Genomic DNA, 22,873 nt, shown 5'->3' with positions numbered 1-22,873 from the left:
ATTCCTGAAACCTATATATAGGATCTAAATTTCAAACATTTCCACAAAGAATAGCTTTCCATCAGCAATTGAGAGTGTCTCAGTGAATAAAGCTAGATGGCATGCTATTTCAGAATCCATATATTTATAGAGTAATAGTAACTGTACATACATTGTCCAGGAAGACATATTTATCTAATCGTTCACTGACCTTTTTGTTCCTGCCTTTTTTCTCTGGGTGTATCATACAGGCTATAAACATCCAACATTCATTTTTTAAAATCCTCTTCCCTAATCATCCACACCCATTTTCGGCAGTTAATTTGACTAATTTATCTTTGAAGACCTTTCTCTTGATTTCTTCATCTCAGCCCTATCTTTCATCTAGACAGCTGTCATAGTTTCCCAACAGGTTTTCTGCTGCTGCAAATCCTTCCTCCTTTCTACTGCCAGACTTTTTTCTTCTAAATTCAATCTGCTCCTGTCATTTCCCAGCCTAAAAGACCTTTGATTTCCCATGGCTTAAACAACAGCCCACATTCCTTAGAACAAGCCTTTTTTTCCTCAACCTTATTATTCTCCAAATAGATGATCTAATTTCATACCTCTGCTTTTGCTTATGCTGACCTCTCTTCATGGAGTGTTCATCCTCCTCTTTTTGACTTGGCAAACTCCTATTATATCTTAATGGCCAACTCAAATATCTTACTCTCTCCCCAGCTTTCCCTGAACCTCTGCACTCAAAATTAATGGTTTCCTGATCTTGTCATAGCCCCTTTTCTAACACTTTGTTCATTATAATAATCTTATTTGGTCATATATCTAGATACTAAATGATTCTGTTCATGGTATTTTTTTTTCAAGTCAGGAGGGAAGTTTACATAATTAATTTAAAATTGGTAGTACGTGGAGAGTGGAAAGTCTTCCTCCCTCTCAACTTCCGGCCATCCATCTTTTTTCCCCGGGGGTCTCAGTGTCATCGGTTTCTCAAGTATCCTTCCATAGATATTTTATGCAACAGTGTTTATTGATCTGAATTAAATTGAATTGCAAAATACTTACCACAGGCTACATAAGTGTGCCTGATTTGTCTTAGATCACCAGCATTCTCCGAAGATTGGATCTCCCGGAAATCACAAATCTCCTTCAAGTGCCTTATCATCAGTCTTACATAGTATTCCATCAGGGAGGAAACAGAAAAAAATCCCAGCTGCTCTCAAAGAAGTAAGTTAAACTTGCAACCTGATATAATCTGAATTATTCATATGCATATAATATACTGTTTTTCTTCCATAAAGGAAGATGTCATTTCCCACTACTATTAAGACATACATTTTAATACTGGTGCTGGATGTGGCTGATGCCTCACTCTCTTGCTTGGTCTCCCATATGACCTGAATCATTCAGAAAATGGCAGTTGAAAGGTTTGGAGAACGTTTTATAGCAATGGCAGCAAGTAAAGATAATTTAGACATATGTGATTTTTTTTTTAAAGATTTTTATTTATTTGTCAGAGAGCAGGAGAGAGAGAGAGAGAGTGCACAAGCAGGGGGAGTGGCAGGCAGAAGCAGGCTTCCCTCTGAGCAAGGAGCCCGATGCGGAACTCGATCCCAGGACCCTGGGATATGATCTGAGCCTAAGACAGACACTTAACTGACTGAGCCACCCAGGCATCCCAACACACCTGGATTTTTAAAATTACTTTGAGGAGACCCCATGCCAGAAGGAAGAAGTCTAGAATATTTTGGGCACTTTATCAGCATTTACTAATCTGCACAGTTTGTTGTTTGTAAGTACTGGTTGGCTATAGACAGCTGCACTGATAGTGAATTGTCTTTCCTTTCAACTTAAAAGAAAAATTGTAAAAGTTAGGATAGTCTGCACAGTTAGAACTGCCAGTGGCATAATCCACAGGCACCACCGGTACCCTATCCCATCTCCTCGAATTCAAGTGTTCAGTATGGTAACACATAGCACTGCGTATCTAGGCCACCTCCACTTTTTAAAAAAATTAAAAAAAAAAAAAGATTTTATTTATTTATCTGTCACAGTGAGAGAGAGAGCAAGCACAAGCAGGGGGAGCAGCAGGCAGGGGAGAAGCAGGCTCCCCACTGAACAAAGAGCCCGATGTGGGGCTTGATCCCAGGACCCTGGGATCATGACCTGAGCCAAAGGCAGCAGCTTAACTGACTGAGCCACCTCTATTTTTATTAGGTTATTAATTAGTTCCACCTGCGACCAGTTCTGTGGCCAGCAGAGTAGAGTTTTACATTTTGTTCTCTTACTTGGTTACTCCGGAGGTGTTCTACCATGAAAAGTGGAAGCAAACAACGCTAAAAAGATTGTGTTCTTTATGTAAAGTTGAGTGTATTCCATCATGGTAGTTTAAACACTAGGAAATGATTCATAGCCAGCCTCATGAAATAGTAAGAAGAGGACTTAAAAGTTCTAATTGCCAAGTTTCTTAAACTGGTTAAGCCAGTTTAGTACTCTGAACTGTCTCTTCCATTACTCAATTCCTGAATCTAAATTGACTTTCAGAACTTTAAGGTTCTTAACCAATGGAAATAGTTTTCAGTTTTCTATAATTGTTCGCCTCTCCATGCTCATGTCACAGTTTATAAATATAATTCTTAAATTTGCTCTTCTCGTTCTAAACTCCAATGTGCTAGTTACAAAACTATTTCTAGTCTAGACTAGACCCAGCCTGACTCCAGTCGCATTTGGTACATCTTTCCACCCAACCACACAAACAGAACTTCCCCTGTCAAACCTCTACTTCCTGACTGCAGCCATTTCTTCCTTTGCTCCACTGGCTCTCAAATTGTCCTCCAAAGCAGCACATTAGCATCACCTGAGAACTTACAGAAATGGAAATTCTTAGGCCCCACCCAAGTTCTACAGAATCAGAAACTTTAACAAGGATTCTCTGATTCAGATGAATACTAAATTTTGAGAACCACTATTTTCTCCTTTGCAATCAGACTGGGAAAAATAATTTATCCGGTTAAGTGCCATAAAAGTGAAAGTTTTCTACTTGGGAAGCTGTGTTGTCTTTTTATTTGTAATTGAAGTGAAATTCACATAACTTATAATTAACCATTTAAAGTATACAATTCAGGGGTGCCCAGCCAGCTCAGTGGGTGGAGCATGTGACTCTTGATTTCGGGGTCCTAAGTTTGAGCCCCACATTGGGTGTAGAGTTTCTTCTAAAAATATATAATATATATACGAGGGTGCCTGGGTGGCTCAGTTGGTTAAGCATCTACCTTTGGTTCAGGTCTCGGTCCTGGAATCAAGCCCAGCACTGGGACTCCCTCCTCAGTGGGGAGTCTGCTTCTCCCTCTCCCTTTGCCCCGCCTCTCCCACTTGTGCACTCACTCTCTCTCTCTCCCTCGCAAGTAAATAAATAATATCTTTAAAAAAATAAAAGTAATCATATAATAGGTGACCTTTTGTGTCTGGCTATTTTCACTTCTCACAGTTTTTTAGTGGTTCACTTAAGTTATAGCATGTATCAGTACTTTGTTTCTTTTTATATGTGAATAATACTCCATTGTATGTATATACCAAAATTTATCCATTCATCAGTTGATGGACATCTGAGTTGTTTCTGCCTTTGGGTTATTATGAATAACAGTGCTATAAACGTTGTGTGGACATATTGCCATGTGGACATTGGTCTTAATAATATACCTAGGAGTGTAATTGATTGCCTGGTCAGATGGTAATTTATGTTTAACTTTTTGAGGAACTGGGAAGTTGTGTTTTTATTCAGTACATTCAGAACATTCAGTAATGTTCAATACATTTTTAGAAACTCCTCGTGTTTAGAATTCCATTCAGAGCCTCAGTAATGGCAGGCTATGTCTCTTGAGTTAGACTTAATCAAATCACTGGAAGGAAAGTTTTGTGACTCATGTGATTAAGTTGCTCAAGACTAATTTTATTTTTAAAAGGACAATAGAGGACAGGGGCACCAGGTGGCTCAGTCATTTAAGCGTCCACCTCTTGATTTCAGGTCAGGTCATGATCTCCAGGTCGTGGGATCAAGCCCCATGTCGGGCTCCGCGCTGAGATTCTCTCTCCCTCTCCCTGTGCCCCTCCCTCTGCTCGTGCTCTCTGTAAATAAATAAATAAAATATTTTCTAAAAAAAGATAATAGAGGGCTATGCATGACTATCCAGTATTGTGACTGATATTCTCCTACAGTTAATCAACTAATGTAAGAATATTCCAAAAGAGGAGTGTACAAAATACCTTGATCAATGATAATAACACATAAGTACATAGTAGTATCACAATGTAATTACATTTTAAGCAAAATCTCATTTGAATGTAAACATTCTAATTTTTAAAAAGTCATTTGGTTGTCTTCGACAAGGGTGTCATGTCTTTATACAAATTTACTTGCACTTAACAGATATTTCTAATTTAACATTAGATATTAAATTTTCCACTAGGCAATAATATATCATTTCTCATAAAATTTGTAAGAAATATAATTAATACATGATCAAAAGTAGACTTTTAAAATTCATAGAATCCACCTGTATTTGTTTTCTGTTGCCATATAACGAATTACCACAAACTTCGTGGCTTAAAACAACATACAATTATTATCTCAGGAGTCCAGGCACAGCTTAGCTGGGATCTCTGCAGGACCACAGTCAAGGTGTTGGCCAATGTTGAGTTCTCATTGCAAGGCTAACTAGAGAGGGGTCTACTTCCAGGCTCACTCAGGTTGTTAGCAGAATTCATTTCCTTTCAGTTGTGAAACTGAGGGTCCTGGCCTCTTGCTGGCTTTTGCCTGGAGTTTGCTTTCAGTTTCATGCCACACAAGCCTCCCAAGACAACTACTTCTTCAAAGCCAGCATGAGAGAAAGTCTCTAGAGCCCATCTACTAGCAATATGGAGTCTTACAGAACGTAATGTAATCATGGGAGTGACATGCCATCATCCTCCCCATATTCTATTGGTTAGGAGCAAGTCTCAGGTCCTCCACACACACAACGGGGAGGAGACTGTACAGTAGTGATTATCAGAGGCAAGGATCATGGGGAACCCTCTTAAAAGTCTGTTTACCATTCTAGGCGTGGGTCAGTTGGTTGAGCAGCTGACTCTTAATTTTGACTCAGGTCATGATCTCAGGGTCCTGGGATAGAGCCCTGCATTCTCTCACTTGAGCACTGTCTCTCTCTCTCTCTCAAATAAATCTTAAAAAACAAAACGTCTGTTCACCATTCTACTAATAACACGATTCTTAGACTTGGCTTTTTATTTCTCTGTTGCTCTATGTTTAAAAAAAAGAAAAGTTTCGATTGCCAGATTATAATCATTAAGAGTTTATTACCTTTTTGCCTAGAGATTAAGACATTTTCATCCTTTTATGAAGCAAAGTAAGCTTCTCTCAGACCAAAATTTCAGGATCAGAAACTAATCCTTAAAATCATGACAAATAATAGAATTTTCCATTTACCTCTCTGTTAATAGTTTTTATAAGCCCAAAAAATTATTTCAGGAACAGAGTTAAAGGTTTAAGTAATTTTCCCTAACATTGCAAAATACGAAGAACAGTAAACAACAAATACAGTCCCAAAAACGCAACTTTCAAAAAGCATTTCTGATCTTTAGAATTATTTTTCTTCTTCTGGCAACCCAGAAAACACAGGTGACACCACAAAGACATACATACATGCAAGCTCAATTAAACCAGGCAGAATGCTGCTGGCATGGCTTTTTTTTTTTTTTTTTTTTTTTAAAAAAAGGGGGGGGGAGGNAAGGGCGGAGAATCTTAAGCAGGCTACATACCCAGTGATCTCACAACCCTGAGATCATGACCTGAGCCAAAATCAAGAATTGGACGCTTAACTGACTGAGCCACCCAGGGGCCCCAATGCTTGACTTGCTTCTAAACAGAAGGGTATTTTATGCCCACGGTAATGACAGTATTCAATTTAAACAGTAGCAGACTTTGAAAATAAACTATTTCATTCTGAAACATTATATTATTATGGTTATTGCTTTCAGCATCAGTGATCAAAAGCAATTTTGTTACCTTTTGTTTGTTTGAAAACTATTAAACTATATATGGGGTTTGCTTACTAGGTATCAGCAAACACAGAAGATTCTTCCATGAGTGGCTACTTGTACCGATCAAAGGGCAATAAAAAACCTTGGAAACACTTGTGGTTTGTCATAAAAAATAAAGTGCTGTATACATATGCTGCAAGTGAGGTAAGATCTGAAATCTAAAGATGAGTAATTGTGGGGTCTGGTTTTATAATGCCAGTTGGAAATAATTACAGTATTTGTTTAATCTGTTTCTTTTGTGTATATTTTTTTTTGTTTTGCTTTGCTTTTGGAGGGGAAGATGTTGTTGCTGTGGTTTTTAATGTCAACAGTGTCCTAGAGCTCTTACTGTAAAATGTTAGGAATTTTCCATTATATTAAAATGTAACTTTTTTTGGTGTCACGTGACTACTAAGAACTTCACTAAAGGCAAAGGTTCTTATCCTTTCTGGAAGCTCTCCTGGTTGACACTCCCTTGACTATCCCCAGATTGTATTGATGAGGCCTCAAGCTTAGATAAGATAGACTTTGTTTGGGTTATAAACAGTGCCTGGCTATTTGCTCTAATATTACCCTTTTCTCCTATCTGATAACCCTGTGTTCCAGTAACATCCTATAAAAAACCACTGCTCTAGGAGCCAAGCTTTTCCGTTGTGGGACAGGGTGAATCACTTACCTTTCTGAACTTGTTTTCTGCATCCATAAAATGAAAGTAATAAACTTACCTACCTCAGTGGTTGTAGGGAAATATGTGATACTCAATGGATGTGAACACATTGAAAACTGTTTAACACAGTGTCTGGCTCATGAGGTAGGTTGGGAAGGGTCGGCTTAATATTGTTGAATAAATGAAAAATAAATGAAAATGAAAAACAAAGAATTATCATTGTTTTATATATGTGTGTATATGAAATTAAATTATAGCTATACAGTTCAAGAGTTTGCAAATCTGAATTTTGTTACCAATTTAAAGTCCCATCTCCCTTTGTGTCTTTTTAAATTAGGACGTGGCAGCTTTGGAGAGTCAGCCTCTACTAGGATTCACTGTCACTCAAGTCAAAGATGAGAATTCAGAGTCTAGAGTGTTTCAGTTACTACACAAAAACATGTTATTTTATGTGTTCAAAGCAGATGATGCTCACTCAGCTCAGAAGTAAGTAATTTAGACATATTTTTCTTTTATACATGAGTTTCAAGTTGTTACATGATTGATTTTAAAATAACCTACTTTCATGTGTGGGGACAATTAAGAATTTAAATCAGAGATCCAAACTGGTTAGATTTCATGTATTTTTCAAAGTCTTTAGAACTGTTTTAAGAACAGGCAAGAGGATCTGGAATATTTTCAGGAGGCAGAGGGGAAAAGAAAATAGGTAGTTCTGTCCAGAATATTTCGTCTATACATGACCTCTGAGGAAGCAGCATGAATTCAGCTGCTCTGCTTAAAGGAAAGGAAGCTAAGGCATCTGACCTCTCCTTCAATGAGGGTAAGGATCATCTCTTAAAACATTCCAGGACTTTGGCAATCCAGTGATTCAATCGTGCCATGGAACAGCGGGAGTTTAAACAGCTGCTTGCTATCTTAACTTCTTTGGGAAGAGGGTCAAACGCATTAAGAGACTCCCATGCTGTTCCCGATAACTGAGTAGAAGGAAATGGATATCATTTTAGATGGTAAAGGCTTTTTTAAACAGTCTTTTCAAAATTCCAACAAGAATATTTATTTTGATGTCATGAGGTTGTTTAACATAGAGGAGCATATCTCTGTGAAATTCAGGTCCTTTGTAAACAAAACAGTGCAGTTTACCTTTCACCAGACCTTTCATGGGATTTTTATTTTGGCCTCACAAGTTATACATTTTTGTTTCACGTTTTACTTTGTTTAGTGCTCATGTTTTCTCAATAGGCTTAAAATGTGCATGCAGATAAAAAAGAATGCCTTAAGTCAACAAGATTTGTCTTAAGGCAGTTAGAATTAATGTACCAGAATTATATGTTCCTGAATATTAATCAGGTACAATGTGACAGATACTCTGTAAGACTTTTTTTCAGTCTATATTAGGATATCTAGTGGGTATCTGTTACTCCAAATAATTCTTTTTCAATTGAACTGAAGGATATTTAAAATTATGTCACTTTATTTTTTCTATAAAAACTACCCTGGATAAAAGAGTAATTGTTCTAATATTCTGTTAGGAATTACATTTCTCATGCTTTTTATCTGTATTCATCATCAAACTGATAAAAATTATTTCTTTTGAATATACATCTTTTGTTTATATCATTAAGTTGACAAGGTAGAAAAAACCTCAGTACAATTAAATTTAGTTGAGTGAAGGAAATCTGCTTACTTGTAATGTAGAATTAATACAGAATAAATTATAAGTTTCTCTTTGAAGTCACTAATATGGAGGTGTTTTTACACATTACAGAATATTAAAATATATTAATTTTAATGGAAATTTTTAGCTTTTTAAAAGACTTTTTAATTATAACTTGTGCCATTTGCATTTAAAGTTTTGAAAATTCTGTCCTTGAAATTTGAGGTAAATCTGTTATAGGCTATGTTTACTAATTAAATTGAGTGATTTCAAATGTTCATAGTAAGTTCAGAAGCAATTACAGTACTAGGGAGATACAGAAAGACTACCTCCAAGTGTCTTATAAATGATTGCAGCTGTGGGTATTGTCAGATAAAACTCTGAGACTAACGAATTTTGGAAAGACTGAGACACTTTTTTTATACACTTTATATTGCATGCAAAATTCTGATCAACTGAAGTAGATCAGATGTTAGCTTCTCTTTCATTGAAAATATTAGAACAGGTCTGGACTATGGATGCCCAGGGAGTTAAGAGAGGAGACAGAGACAAAGTTGGTGTTCTTAAAAGCAAAAAAGGGGTTGAAATAAAAGCCTTGGCAAATGTATTCATTTCCCAAACCAATTGTATGGAATCATCAGGACTTCACAGAGCTTTTACATGAAATGCCCCCTTCCTCATGCCTCATGGACATAAAAGATGCACTTTTCAGGCCAAATTTTCGGCCATATTACCAAATAAAGGACAATTCCATATATGCGGAATTCTAATTTGGTATAGGAAACTTCTTAAATATACTGCTAGGGTGATTGGATCCACAGGCATAGCTGTGATCTATATTGTCTTAACACCTAACGGAGAATTGCATTTTACAAATCTAACAAATTTCTCTTACCAACAGGTGGATAGAAGCATTTCAGGAAGGCACAATATTGTAGCGATATTGGTTTCATCCCTTCTGTGATTCCAAATGGGTGGAATTTCATCAGAATGGAGTAAATGCAGTAGAAAAATTTTATATAAATGAACACTGCCAAGATAAATCCAGCCAAAATCTTCATCAATTATTACAAATTATTTTGTTAGGTATAAGGTAATTTTTTTAATGTTTGTTTTTTTGTGTATGTTATTTATTAAAATTTTGATGTTTACTTAATGGTCAGAATTATTTCTGAGATTCACACTGAATTCTAAAGTACCTTTTCTTTAGAAACCAGAAAACTTATCTTAATATCGTATACTGTATTAAGGTTTATGACACAGATTTCTCAAAGTGCTTTGTAGTGTTACATTGTAACATTCTTACTTGAGGTAAGTCTTTGTAAATAAAAAACACACATCGAGGAGCAAATTTCCATGCAGTGTTTGGTTTAGAAATTACTATACAACTGCTGACTAAAAAAAACCGTATGTTTTTGAATCAACAAACTTAGATGAATTTTTGCATCTTTTAATGGAAAAACACATGGCCAACTCCTACCTCAGTAACTGTGAAATGAAATTCCAGTAAATTATCTAGAGTATTTCTGTTGTACCTCTTTGGGCTTGAGATAATGTTGCATCATCAAGGAATTAGAGCAAAGGCATAGAATGTGAAATTTTCATTGAACTGAGCTATGTAAGTAGGAAAGAGGATGTTTTCATTTGCAGAGGAACACAATTAACTCTATGGTCTTTATATAAAGTCTAATCCTTTTTTTAAAGCTACCAGTTCAACACAAACATAAATGTGTTATTTTTTTTAAAAAAAGCAAAATATGGCATTATATTACACAATATCCTTCGGTATTATAAGTGTTCTGAGCCCAAGTTAGTGGTGGTGTTTGCATCTAAAAAGAATGTTCCATTCCCTTTAATACTGTGCTTTAAAAATGAACTGGAATTACCATACCAAAAAAGCACAGATTCTAAGCCAGTGTTAACTGAATTTGTATTCATTTTTTAAAGGTTATTTAATACTACTTTGTGTTATGTCCTCCCTGGTAATTAAAACAAATCCTTTATTTCTTTAACCAGCTGCCAAAGTGCACCTCATTAGGAAAGATTTATATTCATAATTCTGGTGCACTTACCATTTAACGTGAACTCCTTTGTACATAAAACTGTTGATGAGTAGAAGAAAAATGAAATTCACACTATGATTATAATATACATTTATTGACTGAGCCTAAACTAAAATAAATTATCTTAAAAGGCAGGGCCATCCATAGAATATTTCACAAAAGGGCACAAGAGTTTTCCTTTCTGCTTTTATATAAAGTACTTCCTAATTCAGTGTGATACCATTGCCAAGAGAAATTACTGAGTGCCTTTCTGAAGCCCTTCAAATGTTGTTTGTTGCAGCACCAGAGTCTCTACCAAATCTAGAATTGGCTGCTGTCATTTTTTCTGGCTGTTTCTTGCTGTGGGATCATTTTAAACCCTGTTGCACCCTCACACACAATCCTCACAGGCTATCTCCCCAGTCTTTCCGTCACAGTAGGTAAACTAATACTTCTTTGCAACTCACTAATTTTAATCAAGAGAACATAAATAAGGCTTCCATGTTAAAATCCTTGCAGTTTCAGCGTATCGTTTTTGGAGACCAAGGTTATATCTTATAAAGTGTTTCCTTCTTCTTTGGGTCTAGCATTTTGCAAAGGACAAGTTATTTGGAGTTCTGCCCCCCTCCTCTTGAGCTCTCAGCCTTCTGACTGGAAGGTTTGGTTTAAACCTCAGAATCTAAAAAAATATCAGCCAGGCTATTTTGTCTTCCAACAGCTGGCTAAATCAAGAAACCATTTATAAATCACAAGAGAAAAAACACTGCACAAACTTCTATTAATTCTAATTACATCTAAAACACATGTATGATTGTACTGGCTATTGGCTTCGCCCCATGGAGGGTTTTGAAAATGTAAAATACGTATAGCCTTTTGAGGAAGCTATCAGATTACCATCCCCCCCCCCAAAAAATGTTTTAAATGTGGAATGCTATTACGTTTCCTTTCCCCTCTCATCAGTCCTTCATAACTTACTAAAGCTGATTATTTATTTAACCTGGCTCAATTAATGCCAACTGAGCAACCCAACTATATATGTTTTATTGTAAAGTTACTTTAAAAAATATATCTCCTGATGGCTAACATTTTAGAGGAAAAAATGATATTGGGTGTGTTTGGCGGGGGGGGCCAGAGGGAGAGGGAGAATCTTAAGCAGGCTCTCTGCTGAGCGCAGAGCCCAACACGGGGCTCGATCTCAGGACCCTGAGACTATAACCTGAGCTGAAATCAAGAGTCAGACGCTTAACCGACTAAGCTACTCACGTGCTCCTATTGGGTGCATTCTATGAGGAAGTGTACACAGTACCCAGATCCCAAGAATACTATATTTATTACACTGATGCACGTGTTTCCATCATACCCTTTTCAGGTTTCTCCTTTTATTCATAAGGAGGAGAAAGAAGAGCAGTTGTAAAGCTAAGCAAAAAGGTGCTAAAAGTAAGGATGGCATTCTTGGTGTGCACCCCCCCCCAGTCTAGGATCCTCCTTAACTGTGACAGCTGTAAATGTAGAGGATCCATCAGAGTCCTAGAAAAATAAGAAAGGTTCTTAGGCATCATCCCACATTTCTGAACCTCTCTCCAACCTCTTTTCTCCTGTTCTCTAATGTACCCAGTATGATCCTATTGTCCTTTGCCCAAGATCCTTAATTTTCTTTTCAACCAAAGCTTGAGTCTTTGAGTATGTAGTAATGTTCCTTAAAATGAGATCATCAGCACAACTTTAATATAAAGCAGTAACGAAACAAGTTAAGTGAAGAAGATAACTTTAAAGTGTAGTTTTGTTAACCAGATGTTGGTAGGATATATCTAGAAATAGGGAAAGCCTGTTATTTAAAACTTAGTTTAAATGTTGTTATAGCATATGTTGGTCTGTCTTAGAGTATGCATCAATTGTATTCCCATTTTTGACATCAGATCCACTGTAGTCAAATGTAGTCCCCAGGGTTTCCAGAAAGGTAAATCCTATTTCTCTTGTTATACCATACATGCCTTGAAGGCAAATACTGTATCCGTTTCTCACAAAATACCTATCCTGTGTCTTTTACGAGAAAACAGTTGTTGAAATGCATAGAAGGTGAGGACAGGATTCTTTTCATCTGCAACTCAAACACAGCCCCCCACATGCTCTCATTATAACTCAGGTCTTAGACCTACTCTTTCCACCATCCTGCAAGGCCGTATTTGCAACTACCTGTTGGACATTGACATGAGTCCTTCTTAAGCATTTTAAACTTTACATGACTTCACTTTCTGTTCCTTCAGATCTGTTTATTTTCTTCTGTAATGGAAAAACACTATTCTAGGCTCCAGAATCTGCCTCCAAGTTTCAACAAGACCCTTTACTATTGCTCTTGGTCCATCTTCATTCCTGTTATTGCACAGACCCTGGCTCAAGTCCTCGTTACCTCCTCCCAGTGATACAAATAACTTTTCTTCTAATTCCAACGCCGTCTTTGTGTGGTCTCACACAAAGGTCTCTCTTAGCTATCTTATAAAGCATAGCTCTAACCTAGTTTCATCCCTGCTCTTTGCAACCTTCATTGGCTTCCCAGTGGGCTTGGCATGGACCACTTTTCCTCAGGTGTCGTACACTCCAGCTAACCCCACCCCAACCTTTTTTCTTTTTGTTCTCACCCTCTTTCCAACCTATTTCTGCCTGTGTATCCAAGACTTTTCTTTCTGTGACAGTTGGTCCTAGTCCTTCTCTCTCCTATTCCTCCTCCCTTATTCCTCCAGACCAGATTTAGTCTCTCCTTTCTCTGTGTCTCCATAGCCTTTCTTATGGTGCCTGTCCCATTCTATCCTTGAGAATCTGAGACTCCTCCTCAGCATCTGACAGAGTACCTTGCATGCTATGGGCACTCAGTATTTGTTTGGTGAATTAAAGTACTCCAAATGGATCCCTTCTGATTTTTATTTTTTTAAGTGCCTTCCACATACAAATATTCTGGAGCCTGTGCCACATTTCATATTCTCTAAAGGAAAAGCTTATCTATGACTTTCCCTTTTAAGAAAAGAGATAATTTCTAGTAGAATTTAATTTTATTTTAAGATAAAGGTAGAAAATTTTCAGAAAGCCTCAATATCAAATTCCCTTGGTGGGGGGAGATGAAAGGGGGCAACTCTCTTTAATATGAGTTGGTCATAGCATGTTAAGAACCAGTCTTGAAATACTATATTGTTTCTTTAAATGACATGAATTTCTAGAAATACTTTTTAAAGTGATAATAGTTTGTATCGTATTGTCCATATAGATATAGATCCTTTATAAATAAAATACTAGTATTGTAAATAATGTCAATATGTATATTTATACAAAATAAATTTACTGTATCTGCTTTTGGGTGTGATGATGTCTTTTAAGCCATATATTTTTCTAGAGTCATATATTTAAAGATGAACCCCACAGAGGGGTTTTCAGAGAATGAGGCATAAAGCATATTCCCCTTCTTAGGGATTGTTGCATGCCATTTTTCTGTGTCCTGCTGCCTAGTTCCAGAGGGAAAAGACAGAGGAGATGTTCTCCTTCCCAGTGCACCTTTATTTTTCCTGACTTGGGTTTCTGGTCTGAATCTGGAACTGCTTTTCTAGTGTTGGTCAATACTAAAGAAATTTCAAGGATCCCTTCTCTTAAAGTCCAAACCACACAGTGCTTTGCAGACAGGACAGCTCTTCCTACCACACCTCAGTGCCACACACAGGTGGTCACTGTCATAATGTTCTGTCAATGCCCTCTTCATTTCACGAATCTTTATTGACCACTAGGCACTGTTCTGTATGCTTGGGAACACACCGCTGGACAAAAAAAGCAAGCCTTCAAGAAGTTTACATTCTAAGTGATAATAATTCTTGCTCCACTTAGCCATTATACGTATTTGCCCACAAGAGCTGATAAATAAATCTTTGCCTGACTGTGGAGGATTCTGCCCTAGCTTGGTTTAAAGGGAATTTTAAATATTTTGTCGGGACCTACCCAGACTTGTTAACTTCTCTAATTAAGGTAAGAGATACCCTAAAACACAGCCCAGTTTTCCACGTTAGAAACCCAACTGCCCAAAACTGATAAGGTTATCTAGTATTACTCAAATCTGAAACGTCTCAAAACTTCCTTTAACGACCGACCACCTTTGGCAAAAGGGAGGCTAAGCTCACGCGTCTTCTGAAAATCCTTAACAGGGCCGCTCTGGCGGGGCAGTTTCCCTCCCAGACGATAGGGGGCAGCGGCCCTTCAGAGGCTCGGTTTTCTCATTCCTCCACCCAGGGAACGTCACGACCTCCTCGCCGCCGCTCCCCGGTAACGCGCAGGCGCGGATGAGAGCGCGTACCGCAGAGCCGAGGGAGGGGTCACGAACTCTGACCCCCCCCACAAAAACACAAACCCCAAAAGCCCCCTGCCCCCACTTTTCCTTACCCTACCCCCTTGAGCTTTCTCCAATCTGTCTCTTCCCGGAACCCCAAGCAGCCACCACAGTGGGACTGTCCGGTCTACGCCCGGCGCGGGACGCAGCTCTTCGGAGAAGCTCCGGTAAGAAGTGCCGAATAGGGAGAAAAGCAGCCGTGGCCGCGCCTAGGGCGGGGGGCGGGGTGTCCCTTCCTCCTAACTGCCAACGGACGCACCCCTAGGTCCCCCAGTCTGCGGCCGGCAGGGCCGGCCCGTACGGCAGCGCGGCGGCAGGCTGCTCGGGTTGGGTTGGGAGCGCGCAGAGTGGCCGCAGTGGCGGTGCCGAACGTGCGGGGCTCGGAGAGAGCCTGAGGCAGTAGCTGGGGCCGGAGCGCGAAGCGGGGCCGGGGCGCGAAGCGGGGCCGGGGCGCGGGAGGCAAGTCCGTGAGCTGCACGGTACGCACAGCAGCCTCTCCCCCGGCGCCTCCTGCGGCGCCTCTGACCTTTCACCTACAGGAAAAGCTTCCGTCTCGGCGCCGCCGTAGCCGCAGCTTCCCCCGCCTCGGAGAGCCGCGCGCCGCGGCCCGGCTCCGGGGGTGCACGGTGGGCTCGAGCGTCCCCGAGCCGGGGCCTCCGTCCCTTCCTGAGGTCGCTTTTTAATTCTCGTGCCTGCATGGGACGGACGGAGCAGCGCCCTTGACTTTCACGACAAATAGGGCGAGAGCAGCCGCTCGCTGCCTTTGGACCCGTCTCTTTTGAGAAAAATGGAGCGGCCCGGGGTCCTCTGCCCTGGGCATGTCTCCACTTGCAGTAGTTCTTTTGTTAAGAAACTCTGCCTGCAACTCCTGCACATAACCGTTTTATGAGTTACAAATGTTGCCAAGCTATCTCATAACCTTCACTAAGTAGGTCGGCTTGTTTAAACAAATAACTGGAAAGGAAAAGCAGGGAGACTGGAAATTAAGGCCTTTCAGGTTTTGTTACTCTGGGTGTTGTACATAGGCCTTCGATTTGGAAGTTCTTGAACAGTGTTTTATGGTTGCTTCGTACATGATGATTGCTTTAAAATTTTGCTTTTATGTCCAGTTGGTAGATCTAGCAGAGGAATGTTTCTGTTCTTGGGGAAAAAAAAAAGTGGATCGCATGTAAAGGCAACAAATCTCATCCTTTGTAGGGGCATTTCAGTTTTTTGGAAGAGTTTTGAGGGAGACACAAAGGCATCACATATTCCTAAAATATGTTCTATTTGTGTTTGCCACACAAAGCGTATAATACCTGCCCTTGGGGAAGAGAAAAGATAAAAGAAACAGCATAAACAATTAATGGTATAAATATAGTTACCTTGTTTTGATTCATAGGACCGTCTGCAGCTTCTTAAAATCTTTTATGAAAGCCCTGGGAAAATGTATCTTTACAGAAATTTTGCATATGATATTAGCAGTTTACAAAAGTCTCTTAGTGAATTCTAGCCATTTGCTTTAATATACGCAATAAATGCTGGACCCATCTCAAAGGATTGGATTTTTTTAAAAATTTGAACTGAGTGTTAAAGGTCAGGTGGAATTTAAGTGAGGGAAGAGGAGCTTAGCTGGTATGTTCGAGGCATAAAGAACATCCCAGTTTGACCCGAAGAGAGGCGACGAGAGATAAAATGGGAAGATGAGGAAGTCAAACTATAAAGAAACTCTGTGTCCACAGTGGCAGGCATGTTTCAGAAGCTTGGTACATATTGAAAAATATAAAAGGAGAAGGACCGAAACATTATCCTTTGGCCATTAAAAAGACATTGATGGTTCTGAAGCAAGAGAATAAGGATGTTTCAATTCTGTAAGTGCACCGAGATACTGTTGCTTGTCAGGAGTGCTTACCACTAATGGTTTTGCCGACAGCACTTCAAATATATACAAAGATGGTTCGTGCCTAATGGGGCTTTTCGCATACACAAAGCCGTATGTATTAAATATATGTTCTGGAAACTCAGCAGTAGCTGAAATTATACCTGAAGGGTTAACTGAAAGGCCTTCAAGTCTACAAGAGGTTTTATGAACCCCTTAAAATTCAGCATATATTGTCATTTGTAGTGTGAGTGTTCACACAATTGTGAGTTTGTGTTTTCTAGTGAAAGAAACCTTAACTGCCATCAATTTTCAAAGAGATATTTGACCCACTCTACTGGAAAAAATAGAATCATTGTTTTATGTCATATTTATATCATTTTTTCAAACTTTGCATCCCCCAGAAGGAAATACATTTTGCATCATGACTCAGCACACTCACACAGATTAAACTGAAATAAAGACTTACTGAGACTATTCTTACCCTCACTATATCTGATACACTCTTTTCCATTTTCCTTTAAAAAAAAATCTGACCTACTAAATTAATTTCCCCATCTGTAAGTGGCTCACAACACAAAGTTTGCAAAATACTGTTTTGGATGACAGCAGCCTACAATCAGTTGATGGTCGTGGGTCTGGTGGGGAAAAAATGAACTGTTTCTGATGTCAGAGCACAGACTTAAAATTTTGAATCTGAATGGAAAAAAGGATAGCACCATTCATACTCTGCTTTTTTCTGTGGGGAGGATAAGTAGAAGTGAGATCTTGGTAAATTGAAAAAACTCAGGGCCAAAAATGTAGAACTGTTTGTTTTCTGTATATTAATTAGCTCTAGAACAGTAAAGACAGCATCCTCATGCTTTTTGCTTTGTCCCTCAGGCTGGTGAAAATACTTAATCTTCACTGCCTAACTCAGATATCTCTAAGGTTTTTCCAGAGCCTCCCTCTCTAGTATGGTGGTTCTGAGCTCCTCTTGTTCATTTATTGAGCACTTTGTTCGTTCAGCTTTGAGAAAATACCTCTTAGATATAAAGAAACTTAACCATTGGTGTAGACATTTTTACTGACATTGAATTTTTACAACTTTTTGAAGTAGATTATATTGAATCCGTTTCATTTGTGAGGAAACTGAGCCTCACGGTGAGTGACATGTAGTCATACGTTTAATAAGTACTAAAATGGGATTGACTTGAGGTCTAGGGCACTACTACCTATGTAAACTTCCGCCATTTTTGTTTTTCTCTTTATTATCACTCCTTCCTAGTGTGCTTCATAGCATTTAGCACATGGTAATTTTTAAAAATCTGTTTTCTCACTAAAATATAAGCCCTGCAGGGCAGAGATCTTTTCTGCCTTGTACACTGTCACCCAAGGTCTCACAGTGCCTGGTAAATATGTTCCAGTAAATACTTACTGAAGTTAGATGTGAATAGTACGCACTGCTAAATACTAGAGGTTCATTGAAAACCACAGTTCTTTTCCTTAGAAGTCTATTAGAGATGGGTCATCTATGCAAAGGACAGGGTGTTGTAGAAGATAAATGGGCACAAGATACAGTAGGCTAAAGATGAGGGAATGCTTACTTTCTGTTTACAACTGTAAATACCCATTCAAAAAGCAGAAAGAAGAAAGTAGCCTATAACTCATCTAGAAAAGTCACTTAATATTTGAGAATGTTTGTTTTTAGTCCTTTTGTGTTTTGCATAGTTAAAATCAGTTGTAAATAGGGGCGCCTGGGTGGCACAGCGGTTGAGCGTCTGCCTTCAGCTCAGGGCACGATCCCGGCGTTATGGGATCGAGCCCCACATCAGGCTCCTCTGCTATGAGCCTACTTCTTCCTCTCCCACTCCCCCTGCTTGTGTTCCCTCTCTCGCTGGCTGTCTCTATCTCTGTCAAATAAATAAATAAAATCTTTAAAAAAAAAAATCAGTTGTAAATAAAATCGTGTTTCTTGATCTTTGCATTCAGTTTGTCATTAGCATTTTCTCTTTGTCATTAAACATTTTCCTCATCCGTTATTTTAACGAAAAAAATTTTTGTGCAAATCTTTGTCTTTGCTAAGATGTCACCTTCTCAGAAAGGCCATCTCTGACCTTTTATTTAAAAAAAAAAATTGCGGGGTGCCTGGGTGGCTCAGTCGTTAAGCATCTGCCTTTGGCTCGGGGCGTGAGCCCCACATCAGGCTTCTCCGCTGGGAGCCTGCTTCTTCCTCTCCCACTCCCCCTGCTTGTGTTCTCTCTCTCGCTGGCTGTCTCTCTCTCTGTCAAATGAATAAATAAAATCTTTTTAAAAAAAAAATTTTTTTAAATTGCAGTTCCTTCCCTGTCCCCAAGCATTTTGTCACTAATCCCTGCTCTACTTTTCTCCATTCCTCTTTTCACCATTTACTGGTATTGTATATTTATTTGTTGTCTGTTTAACCTAACCAAAATAGAAACTTCACAAAGGGAAGTTTGTTTTAATACTGCTTGCTCTATGCCTAACACTTAGAAAAATGCCTGGCCCATAGTAAGCACTCAACAAGTATTTGTTGAGTAGAATAGTAAATGAATTATTGGGTCAATGAACGTGAACATTTTCAAGATTCATGATACGCATTGGCAAATTAACTTTTCTAAGAAGGTTATAACAATTTAGACTTCCATCGGTATGTGAAGAATGCTTGTTTTGCCTCAGTTTTTGGAGTTAAATTTAGAAAACAAACATATATCGATCTAGTGATTCCATGGTCATGGTAGAAAAAGAAGCCATTAGCAAAGACATGGAAGCATGAGCAACATGGTAAATTCAAGAAATTACAAGTAGTGTGTATAGCTAGAAAATAAAGTTTAACAAATGACACCTCAAATCCTATAGATAAAGGGAGGAATTTGAAGAATATTAAGAGGTGAAATAATATTAAATAAATATGTTAGAGCAATCTGGTAGCAAAATAGTATAGTTGCAATTAGGTGAGTATTATTGGACTTTTAAGTCAAGAAATTTGGAACTAGATTGGTTGTAGTTTGGATTGTCCATGGTCACCGAAGTCATCCATGTTGGTGGCAGGAAAGGGACAACACTCAGTGCCAAAATTTTCAATGAGTAATGGTATTAGAGTAGAAGCTATGAATGGCAGTAATAAAGTCATTAGAAACTATGGTATAACTGACTTAGAAGAATCTCAGAAGAAGTGTTTATGGTGTGGGAGAAAATAAGCCTTGTTCAGAGGCCTACAACATTAGTACTGTCCTTGAGCTGTGTATGTTATATGCATACGTATACATATAAATACATGATAAATAGTTTCATGCTCATTTGCCTATTTTGAAGTATTTTATTGTCTTCATTAAGAATAATGAATCATTCCGTTAAAAAATGATATCTTCTAAATTTAATTTTCTTTTTTAATTTAAATTCAGTTAATTAACATATAATGTATTATTTGTTTCAGGGGTATAGGTGTTCGATTCATCAGTCTTATATAATATCCAGCAGTGCTCATTACAACACATACCCTCCCCAATGTCCATTACTCAGTTACCCCATACCTCCACCCCCCCTCCCCTCCAGCAACCCTCAGTTTGTTTCTTGTGATTAAGAGTCTCTTATGGTTTGTCTCCCTCTCTGGTTTCATCTTATTTCATTTTTTTCTCTCTTCCCCTATGATCCTCTGCCTTATTTCTTAAATTCCACATATCAGTGAAATCATATAATAGTCTTCTCTGATTGATTGACTTCACTCAGCATAAATTTAATTTTTCTGTAGAAAGCATTCAAGACTGTATCTCTTTAGGCTGTTACTGAATTCCGCTTCGTGAGCTTCCTCATTTTTTAACTTGAAAGCTGGGAATAAAATCTGGACTGGTAACCCAAAACTAATTTGATTCTTTTCTAACGACAGTAGTCTCTTCTCATCAGGAAGATTCTGTTTATCAATATATCAGGGTAAATGATAACCCCTAATATCTTTTTTGTTTCATGAGAAAGTCTAACAGCTTCTAGTACTTCAGGCTCCAGGCCTCGTTTTTAATATTGAGGATTAAAAGGCTGCCTTGTCCTCACTCCTTATGCCTTTTTATGGTCTTAAAACAAAACAAATTTTGGTATGTTTAGAAAGAGTTCAACAAAATTAATTTATTTTGTGAATTCTCTAGAAACTGTAGAGGTTATTTAAAACAATATGGCTATAAAACTATAAATTTGTCTTTTACTAAACTCACAGAGCAAGAAATTAGAAGGACTTTGATCTGGAAGTAGCCTAAAGGAGAACTCTTGATAGAATATTTTATAAGAATAAGGGTTTTTTACCCTTCTCTTTTGGGGGGATTTCTCCAACTGACAACAGAAAATTAGAGTTAGTGCTGAAGTAAGATTTTTGAGTAGCTTAGTGTTCAGTGGACTTCTGATTGAAGAATTCTGTGTGTCAGTAGTAGAAACAAATTGAAGTGGTTGCCTGGCTCATGATGATTGTATCAGTAGCTAGTCTCCCATCTTTTGGTAAATAGACCTTCTAAAAGTGGAAGTTGCCAATCCTGCAATCGTATTAACCTTCCATTCCCTCTTCTGGCCTGCCTACAGTGATTAATTCCAAAGATAAGCACATAACCCAAGATGGGCCCATCAGAATCTATTAACCCACATTTTAAAATTGTGATCAGAGAAGACTACTTTTCCTTTCCTGGTTTTTTACTACAAAGTAAGAAATAAGCCACATAGGGAGAATAAGAGCAGATAATTAAAAAAAAAAAAAATAGAAATAAGGAGATTCCTTCTTGAGAAACCCTAGCTCCAGTTTTTCCCAAGATCAGGTCTGCTTGGGTCCTAGCAGTGTGTATCCTGTTTCCCCCACCCCCTGCCTTTTTGCTTAAACTAGCCATAGTTGAGCTTTTATCACAACTGAAGTGACTAATGCATTACCATAAATGCCTAATTTTATGCCAGTTACCTATTTCATTCTTACCAATTTTTATCATTTCCCCCTTGCTAATTCTTTCGTTTATCAGAGTGAATAATACTGTCCTCTGGGAATTTCTAAATTTTAGTAAAACTTAATGCATTTGGATACAATTTGTAATTTATTTATTTATTGTTTTAGAGTGAGAGAGAGCACACTAGGGTTGGGGGGCCAGGCAGAGGGAGAGAGAGAATCTAAGCAAGGCTGCATGCCCAGTGTGGAGCCGAAACACGGCTCCGTCTCACAATCATGAGATCATGTCCTGAACCAAAATCAAGAGTCAAACACTTAACCAACTGAGCCACCCAGGCATCCCATAATTTGTTATTAATTTAGATAATCTGCCTCCTTTTTGCAAATGGTGGAAAAAATTTTTAATGAACAAGATTATATGACGTATTTGAAATATTTTGTGGATTTATCTACATATAAATATGTATTCCTTGATAGTTTAATGAGAAAAGTAATAATGAAAATGAAATTATAGATTTGACTTTATATCATTGTGTCTGTGCCCTTCTAGACTTGAATCTTAATTTTATAAGCTGGCTTGACAGACACCTAACAGACTTTACAGACACATAACAGGCTTTACAAGTAGGTAGTTTGATATTGCAACGCATGCACCATACATTTCTATGTTTGGTTGGAGAGGGGTCCAGAGGGGAAAAATTGTTCTTAGTCCGCCTTTCTGGTCAAATTTATTCCCTAAATTCCTCTCATTTCTGTTTTACTCAATACAAATTGAAGTATATGCTCATTGAGGTATTTCAAAAATGTTCCCTAAGAATTCTTTTGCTAACCAGTTTGGATTACATGGATCTATAAAACAATATGCGATTAGGGCTCTAGACTGCTGCAGTAAAGTTTATATACAAAGAAGTAGAAAGGGGTGCCTGGGTGGCTCAGTCAGTTAAGCTGACTCTTGATTTCAGCTCAGGTCATAATCTCAGGGTTGTGAGATCAAGCTCCGCATTGGGCTCTGTGCTGGGCATGGAGCCTACTTAAGATTTTCTCTCCTCCCTGTGCCCCTCTCACCCCAAATATAAATAGAAAGAGAGAGGGAGGGGAAAATTGATGTGTTGGATCACAAAATGGAATCTACTGAATACATGCATGTGTGTTTTTCTAAAGAGGGTGTGTAGTTTTTGTCAGATTCTCTAAGCTTAGAGTTTGTAACTCCAAAAGTTATGAATCCATTGTCATTTTCTGCTCTTTTCTTCAGGAGCAAAAAAAAAAAAAAAAAAAAAAAAAATTTCCGAATATCCCTGAATTCCGTACTCAAGAATACTATTTGTTCCA

At 38.2% G+C, this 22,873-nt stretch overlaps 2 protein-coding genes across 5 annotated transcripts in view; both read left to right on the top strand.

Annotated features, from left to right (window-relative positions):
• The window catches only part of FGD6 (FYVE, RhoGEF and PH domain containing 6), a 110,971-nt gene extending 97,217 nt beyond the window's left edge, over window positions 1-13,754 (top strand). For both annotated transcript variants that reach the window (XM_002919242.4, XM_019799675.2), the window contains exons 18-21: window positions 1,076-1,203; window positions 6,088-6,216; window positions 7,056-7,204; window positions 9,274-13,754. In XM_002919242.4, coding sequence (XP_002919288.1) covers window positions 1,076-1,203; window positions 6,088-6,216; window positions 7,056-7,204; window positions 9,274-9,310 — 443 coding nt within the window. In that variant the 3' untranslated portion in view covers window positions 9,311-13,754. The remainder of the gene's footprint in view (window positions 1-1,075; window positions 1,204-6,087; window positions 6,217-7,055; window positions 7,205-9,273) is intronic.
• Window positions 13,755-14,705: 951 nt separating this feature from the next.
• Window positions 14,706-22,873, top strand: part of NR2C1 (nuclear receptor subfamily 2 group C member 1) — a 45,251-nt gene continuing 37,083 nt past the window's right edge. For 2 of the 3 annotated variants that reach the window (XM_019799676.2, XM_011225013.3), the window contains exon 1: window positions 14,706-14,941. The gene's annotated coding sequence lies outside the window, so the exon portion shown is untranslated. The remainder of the gene's footprint in view (window positions 14,942-22,873) is intronic. The other variant, XM_002919243.4, reaches the window with a different exon arrangement.

This window comes from Ailuropoda melanoleuca, chromosome 15 (genome assembly GCF_002007445.2).
Source record: "Ailuropoda melanoleuca isolate Jingjing chromosome 15, ASM200744v2, whole genome shotgun sequence".
NCBI classification, from domain to species: Eukaryota; Metazoa; Chordata; class Mammalia; order Carnivora; family Ursidae; genus Ailuropoda; species Ailuropoda melanoleuca.
The sequence above is the reverse complement of the archived record's forward strand: the minus strand, read 5'-3'. Positions and strand labels throughout refer to the sequence as shown.